Raw genomic sequence first — 23,073 nt, forward strand, 5'->3', positions numbered from 1 at the left:
AACACCATCAAAGGTCACTTTTTATGTCACACACACATTTTAGATTAAGCTAATAGCTGAATAAATGCAAAATTCAAATTAAGACTTTATCTATGTAAAAATAAAGTTTTAATCGCATTTTTTAAGCTAAATCTCTATTGGTCCTATTTGATAACGTGAAGTAGGCTAAAATATTTCATTTTTTAAAAATCGTCATAAGGTGAATTCTTCCTGAACTCCAAACTGTGCCATCTTGGAAAACTGTTTTGACAGGAAGTCATTTGCTCACAAATAGCTTCCTGGTTCCTCCACCGTCAAATAAAAGTTCCTTACGCGACAGAAACAGGATATCCTGTGTGTGTACAGGAAGTGATTTGAGTCAGTGCCAACCTATTATACCACAGAATTAGAAAGTCAAATTTTCAAGATGGATAAGACAAAAAAAAAAGAAAGTTGTGACTCTTTAAATTATTTATTTATGTTGGGTGCTATCCATAATTAATACAGACAAAAGCAATACTTTACCAGAATTTATAAATCATATTTATCTCTTGTGAGCATCACAATAAACAGCATATTGAATTATGTACAATGGAAGACAACACATTCATACTGAGTCAATCCAAGTAAAGAACGATCCGTTCAGACACAGAAATGGGAAAAACGCTTCCAGACACGTCAACAACAAAATTCCCAGCAATGAAAAACACTTGGCAGAAAGAAAAAACATATACAAAAGGAGAAAAAGAGCTCCAGTTTAATGGAAAAAAAGGATCAATGCAATGTTACATTTGGTTCCATAGTTGTAAACTATTTTTGATTCATGTCAATATTGCATATGCCATTAGGTAAAGTGTGTCAACAAGGCAAATAGATCTCTATAATAAAATAAACCAAGTTTTTTTTGTTTTATATAATCAGACTGTGAGGGAGAAAAGCATACAATACACTGTACAGATCCAAAACAAACCCTCCCGTTTTAAAAATCTGTAGCCAAAGTCTTTACACAGGAATAGCATTGCAACCTAGGTCAAATCTAAGAATACAATATTTTAGGTAAACTCTTTTCTATTTACACAATATATGTACAAACTCTAAAGATAAATAGATACCATAAGTTAGCTTGGTACAGCTCCAATATTATTTAACACTTTCAAAACCATTTGAAATCTGCGGTGGCCCCGCAAAAATCAGCGATACATTCAGACATGTAGAGGTTTTACAATCTACTGTAGATCTAAGGGGTTTGAAGCCAGTTGGTGTCGGCACAGAAGAGTTCAAAAAGACAGCAGTCGTAATAAACGGCGATAAAAACTGTTTTCAAATACCCCAGCAACCATTTTTGGAGGATTGCTAATTTGACTTCCTGCCATTATTTGTTTCATTTTAATTCAAAACTGGAGAAATATTGAATTTTTCTGTGATTAGATGAAAATGGAGCAATGTAATACGGCACTCAATTAAAGACAGTTTTCACATTTACTAGTACAACCTAGTAGCTTACAGCAGCTAACGTTAGCTAATGCTAGCAAAGCTGTGATGGATGTACAGCAGTATACTGAGGCAGTTTGCTTTATGCTACATCTTAGCATTCATCCATATGCTCAAAGTTTTCACTTTAGATATATTTTTAAACTATTTGATAGTTTAGAAGCAAGAAAATATTAAGCTAATTTCATTACATCAAGAGTTTTGTTAGCTAACAGTTAATAATGTTAGCAAAGGCTCAAGGTTATTCACTAATTGTAATCCGATTTTGTACGCAAGTTGCCATTTTCTTTCATTTCTTACCAGCAAAAAAGCAGTTTAATTTTCATATTTTTTATATTTTTTGACAACAGCTAGCTAAGAGTTGGTAATATTAGCAAAGGCTTTTGGGTATGTCAAACCGCCTCCTTCCATTTGTACTATATTTTGATTAAATACTTCAGTGATTTATGTCAATTTTCTACCAGTTTCCATTGATTGTGGTTCTGGCGATCAAAACCAAACAACAATCACTGACCTGCTAGTTGTACGTGTAATTTACAGAAATAATATAACCAAGTTTCCTTACTGTAGATTACTAGCAGTTACTGGAGATGACCAGCACGCATTAGCTAGGAGTTATGATTTTTTTTACACATTTAAAATCTTTAAATAGTAAAGTTTTCTCTTGCCACGAGCCTCCACGGTGGTGCTACTCTTTAACTTTTTCCTTCAATACTTCTAGGTTAAACCGTCTCAACTGTGCCTCCAATCTAAAGTTGAGTTTGTGTTGGCTTTTCCCCTTCGTTATCATCTCAGTGTTACAGTTGTACAGTCAAATGATATCACAGCAGGGAGGCCTGCGTCGACCCGAACAGCAAGCCTTTGGTTTGAAGGTAGGAGTGTGTGAGGTTTTCAGGCTCAAGTGACTGAGGAATAGTGCCTGGTGTTATTATTATTAGAGGATCTCAGCTAAGTCACAAAAAGACATGGATAAACATTTAGAAATATAGTTGTACTAGTCCAATATGTTTGGACAAAAAACATAAAATGGGTGAAATTATCCGTTAAGAAAATACTTTAATCAGCTCTCAAGCAGCCAAACTGGTTCTGTACATTTAAGAAATAATATATATTTAATGGTAAACTATGCATTTTGCTTTCCACAAGATAATAATATAGAGATGTAGGTCTAAACAAATATACCCTAATAGAATATTTATCTCTTATTTAATAGGAAACATTAAGGACAGTATACACATTAAGGCATCGGGTAGGTCTTATCAAACATTCATCATCCAAAAAATAAATAAAACGTCTAATGTGTACTACAATATATACTTTTTTTTCTTTCTAGTTTTATGTACTCAGTGTACCTTGGTGTTCCATCCCTGCAGAGTGCAGCAGGTTTTACGGTTCTCAGAAACAAACACTTGCACACTAAATCTACCCTCAAGTAAATAAACGGTAACTTGGTACCATTAGAGCTTTGTTATTGTCTGACTATCTTCGCTTCTGTGCTTGTGCCAAAATTTAGGTCACAGGAGAAATGGCCTCTCAAAGTGCAGGGAACACGAGACGTACCAACACACATCCGACATACACTCTCTCTCACACACACACACACCTGTACTGCCTTCAGCGATACACTGCATGCATAGATGGTGACCTGCTTTTTTCCCCAAGTGTGTGTGCAAGCAGGCGGCTTGTGATGCTGATGGGTCCACACAGTCTTTTCGGGTCACAGAGCCCGACGAAGGGGCAAAAACAAAACAAAATGTCTATTTTCTTGTGTTTTTCTTGCTTGTTTTTGTTTCGAGCAGCAGGTCAAGACGCCAAAGCCGAGGACAAGCGAAGTCCTTCAGTCTGGAAGAGACGAGAAAAAGAGGAATTTAATGAAAAATGTGGGAAACTTTCAACAAAATCAACAATTCAGGAAATATAAACAGAAACTAAAACAATACTAGTAACGGCATCAAGGTATGACAATTTCTAAACTTACAGTGGCCCTCCCCCACCTGTTGCTCTTTATATAGGCATTAAGTGTAAATAGGGCAGGATTAAATTAAATGTTATTCTAGATAATCTAAGTTGTGAGGATTTACTGTCATCTTTCTTGTTTACATTAATAGGATTGTTTTCATCCTCGTTTCTGATTTATTAGAGACACACCGATCCGATATCAATATCTGTATCGGATCCGATGTCGTAAATTTTGTTTTTTAGATCAGATAGTGGTGACACTGTGTAGCAAATCTATTCAGTCTACTTCTATGCTTCATACTTCCTTATTAATTTTACATTACATTTGTATCAGATCGGTATAGGCTTATATTAAACCCAGGGTTTCCTCCAGTGTATTATAAGCCTGGCGGGCCACCAGGCTTTACTTGTGGCCCACCAAACTAAGCTTTGCTTATTTACTTACAGTAAGTCTTTTTAAAATGTTTCCTTTTTAAGAATTGAAACATTTTTAAACTCAAAAATGACAGATGAATGACTGCCCTAGCCAACTATCCACCAGGCTTAGCAAGTTTTCTGGGGGAAACCTTGAAACCTCAGATATCTGTATCAGAAGTGAAAAAAGTGGATCGGCTCATCCGTAAACTTTACATATCATAAAATATTCTTTATTCATTAAATTTAAACTATCTTTTGGCTTAAATCTTTGCATCAAAAACAAACCAACCATAAATAAATGTTATAGATTGAATCATCATTACAACGTGAGAACATCTAACTCTTGTTTTTTCCCGTCTCAACCCGGTTTGCTCTCACAAACACTGGCGCCAATTAAGCGGGCCTCTGAGACAGCAGACGAAGGAGGAGCGTGGAGGGAACACAGTGTTGCTCTCGTACTGTACAGCGTGAACCCATTCACAGAGACGGATTGTTTGTTCATGCCGCAAAAGGAAAGAAACACCACGTTTCTGTTAAATATCAAGAACAGGAAGTTCTGGACGCCTTTTTTTTAAGTTTCATTAGTGGCTCTGTCATTTATCCCTCCTGACAGGAAGTGTTTCAAGTGTGCATTTATAAGAGGGGAAGGAGTTTATTTTATTTTTTTTTCCGACTAAAGCTAATGCACCAGCTGTTTCCTCTTTACATATCTGTGTGTGTTGGAGAAGAAAGCTGCTTCTCTGCAACACTCGTATAATTACATAACCTGGGATGTAGAGCGACGATGGGAGGGGTGGGGGGGATCTCGTGTCGCTCTGCTGCCCTTGTTGCCATGGATACTGAGCAGGAGGCCAGGCAACAAGCAGCAGCATCTGTGATATGAAGTGTTCAGACACAAACTCTGCGTTTGGCAGATGTTCATGCAGCGTTTGGTCACGTGTGAGAGGAGGTTGAGCGGACGGAGGAAGAGTGAAAAAAAAAAGTCCCAGAGTTACTAGTTGTATGGAACAGAAGAGATGCTGCACATTGCTAATCAGCAGGCTGAAAAAACACAATATCATTTTTTATTGCTTCCACATAATGAACCGTTTCTACAACAGCAAAGGGAAGCAAATCATTTTTGAAAAATCGTCTTTATGATATTTCAAATTTATTGCCTTATTCTGCTGCATGGAGCATAGAAAGATTAGGTGCTGCCCCTCCCCCACGTGTTGCTGGCCACTTTTTCCTCGCTTAAAAGAATGGCAACAGTTTTTACAAAAAAACACAAACCTTTTATTTTATGAAAATAAAAACAATAATCACCAGGTGTTTGCTCTATATTTTCATTACATATATGTATCTAAATCATATTTTTAATCTAAATATAACAAAACATGGTTATTTATTTTTACTTATTATCGTGATAAATGATAATATTATAGCTCCGAGATCATTTTCAAGCAATATGATCTTCAAAGATTAATAAACTTTAAATCATAATAAGCATTTAACACTTTGAGAGGAAGACATTTTAAATATGCAAAATAAATAAAACAAAAGCAACTAATAAAATAAATTATAACATCTCCTTCAAAAATGACCAAATCACCAGACTGAAGAGTTTTATCGTCAAGTATTTGGTAGAAAGAGAGGAAAAAAAGAGAAAAATTATAAACTTATTAAGCGATTAATTTATTTATTACTGTTTGTTTCATTTTGTTTATCTAACATTAAGTAAAATCTTGCATTTCTGAGGTGTTTTTAATGATGAAACTCAGCGAGCACATGCTCACACCTTGGGTTACGTATTCCCCAGCTGCTGACCGACGGCGGCTCTCGCTGATCAATCCCCCCTCCAGCCCTCAGCCATCTAATCCCGCCTGCAGAGGCTGTAATCTACTCTGGAGCCGCGGCCGGCTAAATGTGGGGAACGCTGGCCACGCAGTTAGCGCTTCTGTCTGGAACATCCCGGCCTAGTTTAGCGCCCACCTCCCTCCTCTCACCTCTAAACTACACACACATAAACACACACACACACATGCCACCTGGAAACTCTGACACCAGATCCTTTGGGGCTACGTGCGTATGTTTGTTCTCCATAGATCATGTAACATGGCATTTCTGGATTTCCACCGGTGGCTCCACGAGCCGGCCGTCGTCATGCCAACAGCACCGTGTAAGTAAATAAACTATTTACCAGGTGGTCTGTTTGTATTGATTCATTTTTAAGTCGATGCAAAGCATCCCAAAAGGAAAGTGATGGGGAAAATGTGTGCCAATATTTGCACAGATGACAAAATACGCACATTTAACCTACAACGTCATTTCACTGTACTCTCAAGATGACATTTGCTGCATTTTGATTCTACAAAAACAAACAAAATTGAATAAAATTTAATCAAATGAATGATTTTATTTAACTCCCCTCAGCTAAAGTAATGATTTTAGGTCTGTAACAAGAAAAAAAAGCATAAATATATTTGTGGAAAATATAAAAAATAAAAAGAAAAGAAAGGCTTAAAGGTGGACTACAAAAATTAAACAAGTTTGCAGATACAAAATATAATTTTTTTAAATTTCTGAGTTAATTTATTTCATCGTTTTTTGTTTTATTTTTCAGAATTTTATGTTTTAGGATGTAAGAGTTTAAAAAAAAATTAAATTAAAAACAGAAAAAAATGGAACAAACTGTTACTATATAATTGGCAGGGCCTTATTTCACCCACAGCCAAGTTGTACACAGTGTGCTGAACCACTTCCTGTTTTAGTTAATTAACCTAATGGGGTTAAAGAATTTATTGTTATGCTGAAGGTTTAGTACAGAATGTCTCCTAAACTGTGGAACAGGTTTTCTCAAGCTGAAAGCTGATTGGCCAGAACGGGGAACTAAAAGCTGATTGGCCAGAACAGGGAGCTAAAAGCTGATTGGCCAGAACGGGGAACTAAAAGCTGATTGGCCAGAACAGGGAGCTAAAAGCTGATTGGCCAGAACGGGGAACTAAAAGCTAATTGGCCAGAACAGGGAACTAAAAGCTGATTGGCCAGAACAGGGAACTAAAAGCTGATTGGCCAGAACAGGGAACTAAAAGCTGATTGGCCAGAAAGGGAAAATATACAGGAACAAGAAATGAAGGGAAGCTAGAAAGTGATCACACACAGATGAAATAAATCAGGAGATAAATAAAGGTGCAAAGAAATGTACTATGGCCATTTCTATGTAAATAGAGCAAAGGAGTGTAAATTTTCATTAAAAAATAGAATAACTTCCTAATTTGAAAAGTTGCAAATTTGCTAGAAAATATTTAGAATTTTTTTTTTTGAAAATGACTAAAAATAATCTGAAAATTTGTCTGAAATTTCCTTGTTTATTCAAAAAAAATCTGAAATTAATCTAAAAACTTCAGAATTTTTTCTAGATCTTTTTTCAACTTTTTAAACTCAGACATTTTCTTGTTTTTTAAAGAAAATTTCTGAAATTAATCTAGAAATTTCCTTGTTTTTTCTAGAACTTTCTTTGACTTTTTAAAATCAGAAAGTGCCAGTTTTTTTTCCCCAAAAAGATTTCTAAGATTAATCTCAGTTTTTTCTAAAATTCTTATTTACTTTTTAAAACCAGAAATGTTATTGTTTTTTCTAGATTAATCTAAAAATTTCTGAGTATTCTCCTAGAAACATTTTGGACTATTTAAAATATGAATTTTTTTTTTTTTACATGCCGTAATCTTTATATTTTCACATATCTGCATCACACACTGCGATGCGTGTACTGGAGCTCAGAAATACGTGAAAACGCTCTGTGCAGCATCCTCTCCGCGATGACATCATTCACGCTACCACCGAGTGGATGACGTCGAGGTTGGGGGTGGGTCAGCGGGATTTGAAGAGATGGATGTGGATGTCTCTAATCTGGTTTGCAAATTCCTAACACACACTCCATCCATGTTGACGGGGCGCTCTCTGCGACCCGTGGCAGCGGCAGATGGTGGGCTGTCAATGCAGCGGTGTCGATATGTGCATGAGGTGTGGAAATTGACATGGCGAGTGAAGATAGACTGGGGTGGCAGCTGTTTAACCCCTCCTGCCCTTTTATTTCAACCTCGATGCTCTGGAAAGTGATCATCTGCCACTCTAGCCGTCTTACCGCTTTTTTAAAATCACATCCGTACTCTGGTGCTAAATTCTAAATATTAATATATCAAACTCCAGCAGCTATGATCCACAGCTGATCGAGATTATCCTGGACGTGGAGATGGAAACAGAGACGGCTGACTTCGCTAATCTGGGTCTGGTACAGAACATCCACCTGACTGAGCCGCGGCTAGCCACGGCCGTCAATTGGAGAGCAGAAGTAAACACTGCCACAAGGTCACATGGGTCGAGTGGCGCAAACAAACCCTTGTTGACCCCACTGCCGGGTGTCTTGAGTTGACATAATAGGTGGGAGTTTTTACGTCCAGGTAAAAACTCATCATTGGACAAAGCGGTGGCCATCTGCGCTCGGTTACGGCTAATTTGCTTAGGGTCCTTGCCCCGGTAAGCCACCCAGCCAAACTGGATTTCACATCCGCAAAGGAGTTTAGTTGGAATAAAAAACTGCAGGGCTTTGGGTCAGAACGCCCAGCAGGACGTCCGGCTGCATCAAACAGTCTCCGCGCCAAAAGCCCCAGTAGCAACATAACGGAGCACCCACTAGACAAGCAATCAACTTGTCATCAGAGGCTTAAAATCGGGCCAGAGCAGAACTAGTTTCATCAAAGCAGAGCCTTAACAAACACCCGTCCTCCAACTGCTCTGTATCCAAAACCGAGCTCCATCCCCCCCTAACTCTCCGCCTGTCTTACTTCTGGCAGCAGTCTAATGAGGCAGAAGGGCAGCAGAGTGCACGTGCCATCCTGCCCATTATGCACGAATTTACTGGCTTCCTCTCCCACGAGCAGCAAACCGCTGGAAAAACAAAAGCCTGCTATAGATCTGAGGGAGACGGAGCCGCTCTGCATGCGTACGTGCAACACTCCTCATGTATGTACTTTCTTTTCTTCCTCCCTCTCACTTGTCAGGGACAAGCTTTATGAGTGCAGTAAAAAATATTTTCACCCTCAAGGAAACAGGAGCTGCGACACATGTCAACCATTTTACCGAAAGCTGCCTTGACTCCTTATTTTTCTGAATCATAACTGACATGTTATGCTTTTCCAAACATATATACATTTACAAATCATCTTGTAAACATAATTTATCATTTTATGACACATGCATTCTGTATCTAGCGTCGATACATTTGACATTATTGCTTTAAAACAGTCAATTCTTAGTTTTTATGTTATTTTTGCAATAATGTGGAATAAAAATACTGCTAACACTGTAATTTTCAGTGCTTATGCAGAATATTTTACTGGTTGGGTTAAGTGGCAGTGAGCAACAACAAGTGGGGGAGGGGCGGTGCAGCTACTGTTATTCTGTTGTGAAAAAAACAACTCCTAAACCTTGAGAGAGTAGAAATGAAGGCTTTCAAACTCAGTTTGCATCTTATAACTAGAGTTTGCTGCAATCAACCTTGTTTACCAACGTCACTGACTGCGCAAATATGAAGAACTAAAGCAGTATTTTTCTCCACCATGTGCTAAAAACGAAGCAAAATTCAAAAAGGGACCTCTTTCATTGAAACTTTTCAGGAAAAGCAAACCGTGACCTTTAGTGATATAATGACCAAGCACTCTCATGTTGGGGTTCAACACACCAATCCCCCTCCCCCAAACTCGACCCTGTACGTGCTCACAGGCAGGCGCGAGGTCCCCTGGGATGCAGGGGTCAGACCTGTTTACCACTGCCTGCCAGCAGTTGGCTCACAGGGATATTCTGGGATGGAGTATTGATCGCAGGAGAGTGGGAATAGTGTGAGAGGGGGCATTTGTGGAGGTCAACACATCCGAATGCCTGCCCAAGTGGAAAAACAACAGCCGGAGATGACATGTCAAGAATCTGCAATTCTTCTGATCAGTTAATAGCCAAAATGTTTGCAATAATAAACATAAAGAGTTGTGCAGTTAGCTTGCATACTCCTGACATCTGCAGCAGCAGCAGCAGCAGCAGCAGCAGCGCTGCTCTGTCATGGTGCTTGTTTACTTCCAAGCTCTCAGCCTGGTCACGTTTCACCACAGCCTTGCGTTGCATTCACACGCATCAGGGAAAAGACGGGAACACACAGTTCCGGAGCTCGCAGAAGCAGCAGGAAGAATCCAAAGAAGGTCTAAAAACGGCCCTTTTGTTTTGTGAAGTTCCAACAACATCGTGTTCATTTTTTTTTACAGGCAAATTTTGGAAGCAAGCGCAACCGGTGTTAAGACTTCGGAGCCAATGAGAAGCTGCAGGAGTTTCCTCCTACTTATGTGCTTTGAAATCCACAGAGCTACTTTGAAGTCAGAGGAAATGCCTTCAGCCTTTTTTCACTTCACTATGTGAGAACTAGTTGTAGTAGCTGTTTAGTGTAGCATTTGTTAGTAATAAAAACACTTCAATTGGTATAAAGGAAAGCCTTGAGTCAATTCATTTCCTACTCATACTATACTCTCTAAAAAGTCCCTAATAAAACTGATCCCACTTTGCACCAGTTGACTCTTGAGGAAAACTAGACTAAATTAAACCCAAACAACTCATAATCATCAGTTTACCAAGATCGGCATCAATCGATTGGAGGTGTCTCCAATGGTACCCAACTGTTACTAGAACAAAGAAATATCAAAAGAGTAAAGACCAGCCTCCTTACTCACCTTTGGCAGTGGTTGCAGTCTCCTTGAACCCCAAACAGACGTAAGGTGTGTTGTGTAATCCATTGATGCCCCCTTTGCAGCTGCTGGTGGGTTTAAAGCCAACCAGGTCTCCACATTTCTCCACATCCCTGTTTTCTAGTAGGTTCAAGGCAATGTAGTTCAGTCCGTTAGAGTAGCCGGTTGAGCTGTGGCGGGCCACGGGACTGCCGTACTCCTCATCGGAACCCTCACTGCTGCGGGACGAGATGTTCTCCACCGAGCTCGGCCTCTTCACTGCGTCGCCGCGTGCGAATGAGGGAAAGACCGGCGTCACTGTGGCTGTGGAGGAGAAAGTTTCTGAGCTGTGGCGCCTTCGCCCTTGTGGATTGGCCCGGATGACCTTGGCAGAGCGGTCTGGGTCCACGGTTGGGGAAGTTGCTGCTCCAAGCAGGAAGACCCCAATCCGTTCAGGAACACCTTGGTCCTCAAGAGATAGCCTTCTCTCCCTGCAGCTCTGGCTGCTGGAACACAGTGTTCAAAATAGCATGAACATGCACAAACATTTTAATAACTCCCTCATATATTTAGAACATAAACTTGAAGCCTTTACTATATGCTTTATCCAATTTAAACCATATTGAATTTTCCTAAACAGCTGATTTGATTTTCTTCCCCAGAAAACTGAGCATTTAAGAGGTTCATGTCTGGACTGAAATAACTTTCACATAATCATTGCATGACTTTATATCCATTAAGTTATGATGTAATATGACCATAAATAATGCTGGAAAAGCACTACATTTCATCACATACCTTGAGTTCTGAGGAACAAGCTGTGGGGGTGAGCTAGTCATCGCAAATGTCATCTCAGTATAGTCGTTTTTCACCTCATCAACAAAGCTTCTGGAGCTTTTCTCACACTCTACATGGTACACAACATCGTCCTCTGAGCAGGGGCATGAGGACAGCTCAGGCAGGGTAGCCAGTCGCTCAACCGGAGTGTCAGCCCCCTTGGGCGAGTGCGAGCCCAGCTCCAGGTTCATGTAGTCTGACAGAGATGACCGTCCCGGGCGCCCGCCGCTGGACCCCAGAGAGGAAGACTGGCTCTCTGTGAATACGGCAGACGGTGGGGAAGATCTGTTGCAGTTGAAGTCGATGTTGATGTACTCGCCAGGGCTGCGGGGCTCTAAGGGCAGGGGATGCTCATTCATGCTGGGCAGGGTCCTCAGGGTGTCCAGAGACAGCCTGTTAGGTCTCCCCAGCCTCCCTCTGTAGGACAGATTCTCTGCTCGATGATGCCTGACTGGGGAGGGGACTGAGGGGCTCAGCGGTGATGTTTGAACTGCACATGGCTGCATTACTGAATAATAGTCTGACTCCCCAGTCTTCTGCCTTGAACTCTGTGGGCTCATCAACACATACTGGCCACTGTCTTCATTCTTGGATGACTGAAGTTTTGCAGGCAGTGTGAGGGAGCCTGTCTGGTAAGCCGGCTTAATTGACGCTGGTTCCCCAGCAAGAGGGCTTAAGTAGTAATCAGGAGGGGTCTGCAGAGGGGGTGGGTTTCCAGGTGACATGTTCATGTATTCGCTGTGTCTGTCAGGACTGTCCATGGAGGATTTGGAGCCACACCACATTCTCATGTATCCACTGTCTTCCAGAGAGCTGCTACAGGGAGAGTTGGCCTTGTAGCCATTGGTAGCTGCCTGAGGATGCACCCTGGGGTTGACAATCTGTTTTGGTGCTGAGACACACATGGGGCTCATGGGTACATAGTTATCCGTCTTGCCAGACTGAGGTGCTACACCTGGCGTCATGGGCATGTAGCCATCATCACCAAGGTTGCTACTGGAGCTCCTGGATGAACCAATTTCTATGTCCCCATAATCCTCAGGGTAGCATACTTTGGGTGAAGCAGAGTGGGAGTTTTGCCCATGGGCCATCCTCATTAGAGTGTAGTCATCCAAGGAAGCAGAGGACAATGGAGTCACCACCTTCTGTTGGCGTGGTGTGGTGAGGGAGTGTGTTCGCTTCCTGTATGCCTTGTCACAATTCTGACCCTCGATCCCACAGCTGGACCTGCTGCCGTTAGCCCCCTCCATTAGCATGTAGCCGCAGGGGTCGCTCAGGTCACGGGATGGAGGTGTGCTGGACAGGGAGTCAGGAGTGTCACTGCGTGTCAGAGTGAGAAACTTGTGTTCACCTGGGCTGGAGCTGAAATCATCACAGAGAAGGAAGCCAGTGTCGCTGAGGGAACCGGATATGGAGGCGCTGCAGCTGAAAGGACGTCTGGCTTTGTCAGGAGTTGAGACCCTTGTTCCTCCCCTGGGAGATGAGCTGATGGGACTGGAGGCAGCAGGAGGAGAGTTGGACATTGGCATTGAACGACTGTGATGGAGATTGCATGCAGACTCCAGTATCCTGCAGGTGCGCCCGTTGCTAAGGGTGTGGGACCTCATGAGGTGATTTCCAGAATTGGGACTGGTAGGACTCTCACCCACTGGTATGGACATGGACACTGGCCGGGTTACGCTTCCATCTCCCTCACTGGCCGTCCTTATCCGACAGGATGTGAACTTCCTCCCTGGGGATGTGGCAGCCATGCTGTCGGTTCTGGATCTCCTCACCAGCCCGGTCTGACTTGGGGGGAGGTTGTTGAGGTTGCGCCGGGTGGGCACAGAGATGGGGTTGGTGCTGGCTGACTGGCTTTTGCTCCTGGGTCTGAATTCAGAGAGCTCCTTCATCGACTTCATTGCCTCCAGGATGGTCTCATGGATGTTCTGCGCTACCACTGAGTCCTCCGCCTGCATCCAGAACTCCCCTGGCCCGGTTACTGCTGATCTGCCCACCTCTATGAAGAAGAAGCTGTCTGAGTGGCCACATCTCCTGATGTTCATGAGTTGGAGGTTGACAGCTGGTGTCTCAGAGTTCAGCTTGACGAAGCTGATGTTTCGGTTGGATAAACACAGCCTGTAGACTCCGGTGAGGTTTTTGATTTGACCCAAACCTCTGGATTTCAAGTTGACCTGCCATACCTCCTTGTAGGTAGCTGTTGCAGGGGTAAGCTGTCCGTAAGTGGTCTCCTCAAACCCCACTAAAGAGGATGTGGAAGCAGGGCTGTCAAACACTTTGCTCTCTGCTATTAAATCAGACAGAACGGTGTACCAGTTCTCCTGCTCCTGCTCGTTTTCTGCAGCCACAGCAAAGTATTCGTCCTTGGTGTAGAGGGCGATGAGGTGCTTGTGTTTGGCATCGGCGCGTTTGTTTACGCACAGACAGGAGTCCAAAGTTATGACGCGTTTGGCGGCGGACTTATTTCTCCATTTCTTCTCGCTTTCATAGTACTCCAGCCGTGCGGGACAGCGCTCCGTGGGCTCCCGAAGCACGAAAAAACGCCTGTGTCCGTGTTTCTGCTTCCTCAGGTAGCCGCACTTCTTCACGTCATTCGTCCCATTAGATAACAGGTGTCCTCCCGTCGCCGGAGGACTTGCCATTTCTCCGGAATAAGAGGAAAAAAGGCTCACAGTAAAAAAAAAAAGAAGAAAAGACTGCAAAAGGTTACCCGTTTACTATATTCCTCAGCGGACAAGAAAGCCCGCTGCGGTAAAAACAGCAGAGCAGTGCGCGTAGACCAGTGGCTGCTCTGATGCTGGAGAAAAACAACATGTGACGCTGCTGCTCTAAAAACAGAATAAAACACGGAGTCATGGGGGGCGGGGCGGGGCGTCCTGCAGGAGCAGCGCCATAGAAAAAGATAAAAAGAAGTCGCCTTGCAGTCCTTGTCCCGTAGGAAAGGTACGTCAGCGCGTCCACCATATTGTGAGTGTCAAGTTCTCCTTGGAAACAGCATTTTCCTTGTAAACGTCCTAATAAGAATTACATTCATAAAATTTTGATCAACCATTGTTGTATAAAAATATATTTATTAATTTTAGAACTAAAATTAGCTTTTCAGAGCATTTTAGTTCTACAATGATTAGAACCAATAATTATTTTAGTTCTAAAAATGAAATATGAATATGAATTAATATGAATATATATATATTTTTATATATATATATACACACACAAAACATGACAGAATAGAATGCTTAAAATTTACTTAAGTGATTTTTTATCTTAAATTTAAGGTAAAATATATATATATATATATATTTTATATATATATTCCTTTATTTAATCAGGTAAACCCCGTTGAGATCTAGATCTCATTTTCAAGAGGGATCTGAGCAAAAAATTTTCTAATATCAAACCACCATTATTATTATTATTATTATTATTTTATTTTATTTTATTATTAATATTAATATTATTATTATTATTATTGTTGTTGTTGTTGTTGTTGTTATAGTTGTTGAGAAGTCGACACTTCTAGCTAGAAAAAATGTGAGGATTAAGGAGCTAGGCAAATGGTACATAGTGTCCAAGACATTCTTTTTAGTTATTTATTTACTTACTTACTTACTAATTGATTAGTTAATTAATTAATAGATTTTTTATTTACTTATTTATTAATTAATTTGTTTATTATTTATTTATTTAGACATTTATTAATTCATTTATTTTCCCATTTTAAACTGCCAGAAACGCCAATCACAACATGGCGGCGACGCTGGCGGGTGTCAGGGGTTTCTCGTGCGGCTTCTACTCTACAAAGTCTACACTCTGCGCACGTCCATCACCGGAAGCCTCGCCGCTTATTGGCTGATTCAGCCATTCAAAAGAGACAATCCCCCAGGCTGCCCCAGCTTTCCCAACGCTTCACTCGCACGTAGAAACAGAAACCGAAGCATCACACGCCGGTGTAAATAACTCCCGTAAATCCCACGGCGAAATGAAAGCGAGCTGCAAAACAGAAAAACACATTCCAGAGGCTTGTTTTGGCGCATCTGTGAGTCACCTGCTAATCTCGCAGATCAGTTGTTAAAAACACATTCCTGAGTATTAAGTGTTGTTTTGAAGCGTGTTGGGGTTATTTGGATTAATTAGGATTTGAAATGTGCAACAGAAATGATGCGTATTGAGTCATTTGTAAAGGCCGTGAGAATGTAAACAACCCTGACGTCCCAGTTGTTATATAAGGACTGTTGTGGCCTATTTTTAAACCTGTGGGTATCCCTAACCAACCGGAACAATGTGTTTCCTATTTCATTCCTTCAGCATTCCCGCTCTAATCTGAACATTTGGTTGAAACACTGGTTCAGCGTATTATATTCTCCTGTGCTTATGCTTATACTTTGCTGTATCTGTACAAAATGAACCCTCTGAATGAAAAACAGCCATCTCACTCACTCTTGAGCAACTGCGTCAGAGGTTTTCAGTCAGTGCAGTCATAATCTGAAGCAATGCTGCCATCAGATGGCTGCTGCGCTTCATCCCACATGTGTGCATGCAAATTTTCTAATCTGAGCTTCAAGAAGGGTGGTACTTTTGTTTACCATGTGGATCACAAAGACAATCAGAAAAGCTGTGAAATGCCTGCTTGAGACATCTGCTCATCAGATCATCCTGGTAATTATGTCAGTAATTCCGTCCATGATCTCCAGGATCATGAATTTGTATCCATGTGGGGATTGTTTTTATTTTTGTATTAATCCCCCATCAAGCAGATTACACCTCAAAATCCAAGGTGTCAGAGTGAAGAGGGTCTTAGCTCCCTAAAAAGCAACAACAACCACAAATATTCACCAGATTAAGGCTAATCCTGACTAGTCCCAATCACTATTGTTCTCAAAGTTGGACTTCTGTTCCTTTTCTTGTTTTTGTTTTGCACAGGAGTTAATTTAGAAGGGCTTAACCTCTGCAGTTTTCGTGAAAGCAAAACCGTAAACATGCAGGATAAAGTGTCAAAATTCAGTCAAAAAAACCCAACAACAACAAAGAGATTATTGTTAAGATAAAACAACCAGAGAAAAACAGAAATCCAAAACAATAATAGCATATAAAAGTAATATTTTTGATATTTTATTTCCAAAAAGAGGGTTAATTGGGTTTTTGTTACTCCAGACCAATTATGGTAAAAAAAAAAAAACACAACAACCCCAAAACGGCTCACCCAGCATCCAGACTTCTGCTCATGGCAATACTGACATCTAGGGGCAAAAAGACAGAAAACGCCTTTTATTTTAAAAATCCACTCAAAAACAAAAGCGATTTTGAATTTAAAATTGTATCCTGTATTTTATGATTTATTGTTATAACAATAAAAGTGACAATAAAATATATTTGGGGTCTTTTTTAGATTAATATATTGTCTTGACTGCATGTTATATCATCACGAATACTGCTCTTAAAAGAATATCAATTTTAAACAGGCTTGATCAGGAAACCAGCTACACAACACTGCACACTTTTACTAATATTTTAAAATGTATTGATATGTATTGATGCAAATACAATGGATCCAAAAGTAAAAAATAAAATAAAATAAGAAAACGTAAAATATTCTTGCAATACTTAGTTGCTGGAGTTTTCAAACACTTTTAATGTCTATGATAATCGGGAGACTGGAAAATTTTATAAATGTTATATTAATAATAATAACTATTACATTACTAAATATTATTGTAAAATTATTAAATAATATTGACTATATTATATACTGAGACAGATTTATCTCCAACACACTTGTCAAACTCTAAAAGCGGAAAACGGAAGACAAATAAGAAGACACTTCCGGTTTGTATTTTTTCAAAACATAAGTGGTGATAAGCAAAGTGTAATTATCTTTCATCGTTCAAGATCTTAAAATATTCGTCGAAATCCTTCATGTAACTGAATGATATTGCTAATTAAGCATTTTGTTAAACGATTTTTATTCACAGTTTATTCACGTGACGTGTTTTATTTTTTTAATGTCACTTCCGTTTTTCTCCGAAGTCGATGCTAGCAGCGGCTAGCTTACGTTTCTGTACGTCGGAGCAGGAAAAGAAAACCATCAACCAACACTGCGCGGCGGCAGCAGAGCCGAACCACCAGCGGAGGAAACATGGTGTCCACGGCGGCTCTCTTTCTCGTCTCTTTGGCCTCTGCATGTGAACAAGTTTTTGCTGAAAGACAGCTAATTTATGCTACAGTGGTGAGTGTTAATAATGTTGTAAGCTGTCCAGACCTGCACGGATATGGCTGAACTCTACAGAATTGCCTTCAAAATGTGTGAAATATTGTTTTCATTTGCGCTTATGTCAACATGTTTGGTTAATTATGCAACTTTTTGAGTGTTGTGAAATTGTTTGATTCACTTGTATTAATTCGGCTCGAAAATAAACCATTTTGGATTACGTTAATTTGAATAATGTCACAGTTTTTCGTTTATAGGGCTAGCTAAGCCTCTCTAAAGCTGCACTACATATTAAAACAATATGTGTTTTATTAATTTTTAAGTAATGTTAATGTTTATTTCAGAATAACATATTTGGAACAAAGTGTAAGATGACACCTTTGCAGAGACAAAGACATAAAGTAATATGAACAGTCTGCTCAGCTAGCACAATGTAATCAGGAAGACAGAAGTTATTGAACGGCTATTATCTGGCATTATCATGTTTTTCTTCTCTGTTAAATGTAAAGTCACTTCCTATTTCTTAATAGTCTGCCATCCTTCACTTCTGTTTTTAACAGCATTTTCCACAAAAAAACAATGTAGCACGCAAGATATAACTGAATACAATTTTTACTATTCAAATAAATTCTTATCTACTTTGCCTTATTTTCCTAACAAAACAGACAGGCTTTCTGACTGAAATTCTTTTGAGATTAGTCATGTTTTACTGTGCAAAGATGGATCTTAAGACCATTTTTCCCATTTATATCTTTTACAGGTGTTGCTAATTTTGCTTATAAAGGTAAAAGGTCATGCGCATTCGTAGAAACCGTCACCTAGTTTCTGAAACCTGAAGCAAACTAGATTAAGACTCTATAAAGGGATAATCCAGCCTACAAATAGAGTTTGTGCAGCTGGTTTGTCTTTTTTTCGGCTGTTATGGATGCATCAGTTTGGGGTGTTAGCTCATGTGGGACGAACCGGCAAGCCGCACTTCCCTGTGGTGGCTTGAGAACTGAGTAGTGAAACCATGTTATTTGAAGTGTCAGCAGTGTTGTGGTGATACTAAGTCAAAGAAAATACTTTAACCTGTTTTACTGGACTATTGAGCCTGCAAGGAGAGTGAGGTATGATTACAAAACCCTTGGTTTGTAATGGAAATGTTACTTTTGTGGTGGGTTGTTTGACCTGTGCAAACTGGTTTTAAAGAATCTGGTTGTAAAGCTGTTGGACCCACCAGCTTTTGAATGATAAACTTTTGGCAGATACTTGGAAATTCCTGCAGTCAGCTGACTTTACTAAAACCTTTAATGACACAGATAAAAGTGGAACGAAGGTGTCAGCTGATGATTTTGATGACTCTGCATTTTCAGTTTGGACGTCCTTCACTTTAGCTCTTCGGTTTGAATGGACAAGTGTTTGTTTTGGTTCATTTGAATCCTGATGGCATAAAAGAGCCATAATAATTAAAATCAGCAAAAACGACCTGTTTAACCATATCCCATAATAGATATATGACATCATGATCCTTGTTATTTCTGTCTACATGTTGCCTGACCTCCTTCGACTCCTCCTTCCTCCAGTTGTATCGACATGGTGACAGGTCACCAGTGAGAGCTTTTCCTACTGACCCTTACCAAGAAAGCGCCTGGCCTCAGGGTTTTGGACAGCTATCGCAGGTAAAATAGCTTTTAGTTTTGCTCTCTCTACAGCCAGAGGTGGGTAAGTACACAAAACTTTACTCAAGTAAGAGTAGCACTACTTCAACATACTTTTACTCAAGTAAAAGTAAAAAGTAGCCAATATTTGGTAAAAAGAAAACTCAAATACTGATCAAACATCTATCATTTAATATTTAAAAATTATATCATCAGATAGACCAAAATGTAAATTTTGTGGAACTTTGGGGTATTTTGGGGTATCAAAATTAAGGTAATTTAAATAAATAACATAATTACAAAATAACAAAAAAATCCTAATCAAATTCTTTTGATATAAAGTTTATGAAACTTTGACAAAACCTGCAGGTTAAAACAAGCTTGTTCTTCATTCAGTGAAGTTACTCACTGTGGGGAGAGAATCAATTTTACTGAAGTAAAAATAGAAATACTTCATAATAAAATTACTGAAGTAAAAGTAGAAATACTTCGTTAAAAAATTACTCCAATAAAGTAAAAAGTACAGCGCAGTTAAAAATACTCCAAAAAGTAAATTTTTTCCAAAAAAATTACTCAAGTAAATATGAGTAATTGTAACTAGTTACTGATTCTAGAAGTACAGTAAAGTTAAATGAGTGTATTGATTAGATTTCTGGTGGTTCTGGTTTGTGTTGAAAGGTCGGGATGAGGCAGCACTATGAGCTGGGCCAGTATCTGCGGACGCGGTACAAAGACTTCCTCAATGAATCCTACATCCGCCACGAGGTGAGACATGGAAACACCACCTTTCTTCTAGATCACTTGAGAATTAGCAAACACCTAAGCACATTTTCTCTTCTTCCACCAGATTTTAGTTCGCAGCACAGACGTTGATCGCACCCTGATGAGTGCTGAGGCCAACCTTGCAGGTCTGGACAACTGGATTCTGTCTTTCCTTTTTTATGAAGTAATCCTTAACCTTCAGTGTGTCGGGGTTTTTTTGCGTAGGCCTCTACCCCCCTGAAGGTCAGCAGATATTTCAACCCAGTTTAAAGTGGCAGCCCATACCGGTGCACACGGTACCGGAAAACGAAGAAAAGGTTGGTGTTTTGGGTTTATGCGATGCTCCAGCTGAAACTGCAGATTCCTGATTTTGTGTTATTATTTTTCTTTTCAGCTGCTCTCATTTCCTTTGAACGACTGTCCACGCTACAAACAGCTGATGAATGAGACTGAAAACACAGCAGAATTTATCAATGTCACAACAAAATACCGGGTACATCATTTCTCCTCTTTTTAAAAGAATTCTTTTAAGTAAAATCTGTTATAAATAATGTATTAATTTCCAAGGAAAGTAATTATTTCTACCTAATTCTTTAGGACTTTATAGAGATGGTAAAAAATAAAACAGGACTGAAGGCAGCAACTGTGGAATCAGTGTGGAGTGTGTATGACACACTGTTCTGCGAGGTAAAAATCCCAACACACACACAAAAGTAAAACCAGCATTTAAAATTAAGCAATTTTCAGCTTTTTTATTGGCTACAGAATCAGAAAATACAGAAAGAATGTGACTTTTATTTATAAATATATCATGAAAAACAGCATTTTAGGGTAAAATATGCTGTCAGTCGTTAAATATGGAAAATTCTTTGAAAAATAAGCAAATTATTCACCTTAAATGTCCTTTATCTTGAATTTGGGTCATTTTTTTAGGTGTTCACCTTTAGAAATAATACCAACCGATACAAAAATATGACAGTCTAAACAAAACCTACACAAAGAAAGTCGCTCAAACCTGCTTGACCTCTTCAGGGCATCTCTGTTTTATATGTCTTAGTCACTGTGCGTGTTTGCTTTACGTCCTCAGTCCCGACACAACATGTCCGCTCCACACTGGGTGACTCCCGACGTCATGGAGAAGCTCAGATTTCTGAAAGACTTCGGATTTCAGGTAGAAGTCGCAGCAACATCTCGGCTTTTCTTTGTGGTTTCTGATGGTATTGAAGAAGTTTAAAGTGGTTTTTCATGCTGAATGTTCGCAGGTCCTATTCGGGATTTACAAACAACAAGAGAAGAGTCGCCTGCAGGGAGGTACGTACGTTTTCAGATTTATGTAGGATTTTTCCACAAACATGTAAAAACATGTTGTCACTCTTGATCAGTAATAGTTTGATGGAAAAGTGAGAGCTGCTGTCTCTCTTCCAGGTCTCCTGCTGGGGGAAATTGTGAAGAATCTCACCAAGATGGCCGCCCCACACCCACAACGACAATTAAAACTGATGATGCTCTCAGCGGTGAGATACTGATGATTCACACCAATTTAGGTTTTTAACTCTGAAGTTAAAGCATTCAGCTTCTATGCACTGTAAATCTGGAACAAGCTTCCATAAAACTGCAAAACAGTCGAAACACTGATTTCTGAAAAGACCCACCTGTTTAGAATTGCTTTAAACCAATAATCACAGCAACATTGACCAACATAATGGATGTTTTTGATGATGGCACTTAACCAAATGTATTGTTACATAAACGTATGATGTTTTTATTTTTATATTTTTATGATGTAACACTCTTTGAACTGCCTGAAATGAAATACAGATAAGCTTGATTGATTGAAGTTGTTTTTTCTGGTTGCTACACAGCATGACACAACCGTAGTTGCTCTTCAGGCCAGCTTGAATGTGTTCAACGGGAAGCAGGCGCCTTACGCCTCCTGCCACATAATTGAACTGTACAGGGAAGACAACGGGTTGGTATTTTATTTTTGAGATCATATGTCACTAAATAAGAGATTATTTGCACTAATTTCCTGTGTGTGTTTAGATCTGCGTCCGTGTCGATGTTTTACCGCAACGACACCAGCGTGCCGCCGTACCCAGTCCAGTTGCCAGGCTGCGCTCATGTCTGCCCCCTAGAGGACTTTGTGAGGATCACAAAGCCGTTCATCTCAGACGACAGGGACAAGGAATGTCAGGTGCCGTCAAAGGGGAGAGACAGACGTGAGATTCCTGCGTGCCTCTGCCGTCAACACTGACGATCAGCTTCTGGTGGGTCCTCACTGCATTTCTTTTCTTTCTTGTTTCCGTTTTAAAGAAGTGATCATCGGCCTGGCCTTGTCCGGCTGCCTGCTCCTCGCCGTCATCGCCGTCCTCCTCGGAGTCATTTGCCGACACAAGGAGTCCAATAGCAACAGGGGATACCATCATGTGATCAACCAGGAAGCCGGAGAGGAATCCTGACAGAGGCGCAAGCTACTGCTTCGGGGATCGACGAGTTTCGCCTCTTGGGACAGCAGCAGCAGCGATGATGAAGAAGAAAAGCTTTAAGTGACAATAATCTTGGAATTATCAATACAGTTCACTGTGCCTTGCATCGAATTTGGACACTGCGAAAATAGTTTTTATTGCAAGTATCTTAGTACTTTTGAAATAAGACACAACTACCTTATAGATAACCTTTCAGCAAAATATAAGAGCTTGTTTTAACTCAATAATTCATTAATATTGATTAAAAAGTTCTGGTTCCACTGGCAGATTATTTTACTTATAACACAGGAAAATATCTTGTTATAAGGGAAGTTATCTGCCAATGGAAATAGAATTTTTTGTCAATATTAAGGGATTAAAACAAACTCCTATATCTTGCTGAAAGATTATAAGTTAGTTTTGTCTTATTTCATGTGTATTAAAATATTTGCACTAAAAACTAGACTAGAAATTCTTGGTAAGATTCAGTTTTTTGCAGTGGAATACTGTGAAAATGTTTTATTCTTGGATGTTTTGGGCTTTGTTTGGTTGGTAATTCTAAGGTCTGATGA

General features: G+C 39.9%; 2 protein-coding genes across 5 annotated transcripts; one reads left to right on the forward strand and one right to left on the reverse strand.

Annotated features, from left to right (window-relative positions):
- Positions 1-435: 435 nt before the first annotated feature.
- On the reverse strand, positions 436-14,248 carry LOC116715828 (insulin receptor substrate 2-like). Of its 2 annotated transcripts, none has more exons than XM_032556513.1 (3): positions 11,388-14,248; positions 10,596-11,092; positions 436-3,312 (listed from the first exon to the last, which is right to left on the reverse strand). In XM_032556513.1, the coding sequence occupies exons 1-3, from the start codon at positions 14,066-14,068 to the stop codon at positions 3,308-3,310; spliced, it is 3,183 nt and encodes a 1,060-aa protein (XP_032412404.1). In that variant the 5' UTR covers positions 14,069-14,248; the 3' UTR covers positions 436-3,307. The 2 variants fall into 2 exon arrangements, with proteins under 2 accessions (XP_032412404.1, XP_032412403.1); XM_032556512.1 differs by having other exon boundaries at positions 10,596-11,095; positions 11,388-14,247.
- Positions 14,249-15,338: 1,090 nt separating this feature from the next.
- On the forward strand, positions 15,339-22,688 carry acp2 (acid phosphatase 2, lysosomal). Of its 3 annotated transcripts, XM_032556487.1 has the most exons (14): positions 15,339-15,465; positions 17,454-17,652; positions 19,200-19,295; positions 19,953-20,039; positions 20,122-20,182; positions 20,262-20,353; positions 20,431-20,529; positions 20,634-20,723; positions 21,124-21,207; positions 21,299-21,347; positions 21,462-21,550; positions 21,899-22,005; positions 22,080-22,255; positions 22,350-22,688. In XM_032556487.1, the coding sequence occupies exons 2-14, from the start codon at positions 17,563-17,565 to the stop codon at positions 22,493-22,495; spliced, it is 1,266 nt and encodes a 421-aa protein (XP_032412378.1). In that variant the 5' UTR covers positions 15,339-15,465; positions 17,454-17,562; the 3' UTR covers positions 22,496-22,688. The 3 variants fall into 3 exon arrangements, with proteins under 3 accessions (XP_032412378.1, XP_032412379.1, XP_032412376.1); XM_032556488.1 differs by lacking the exon at positions 15,339-15,465 and having other exon boundaries at positions 17,242-17,652; positions 22,080-22,230; positions 22,350-22,509; XM_032556485.1 differs by lacking the exon at positions 15,339-15,465 and having other exon boundaries at positions 17,245-17,652.
- Positions 22,689-23,073: the final 385 nt, after the last annotated feature.

Source organism: Xiphophorus hellerii, chromosome 24 (assembly GCF_003331165.1).
Source record: "Xiphophorus hellerii strain 12219 chromosome 24, Xiphophorus_hellerii-4.1, whole genome shotgun sequence".
Lineage (NCBI taxonomy): Eukaryota > Metazoa > Chordata > Actinopteri > Cyprinodontiformes > Poeciliidae > Xiphophorus > Xiphophorus hellerii.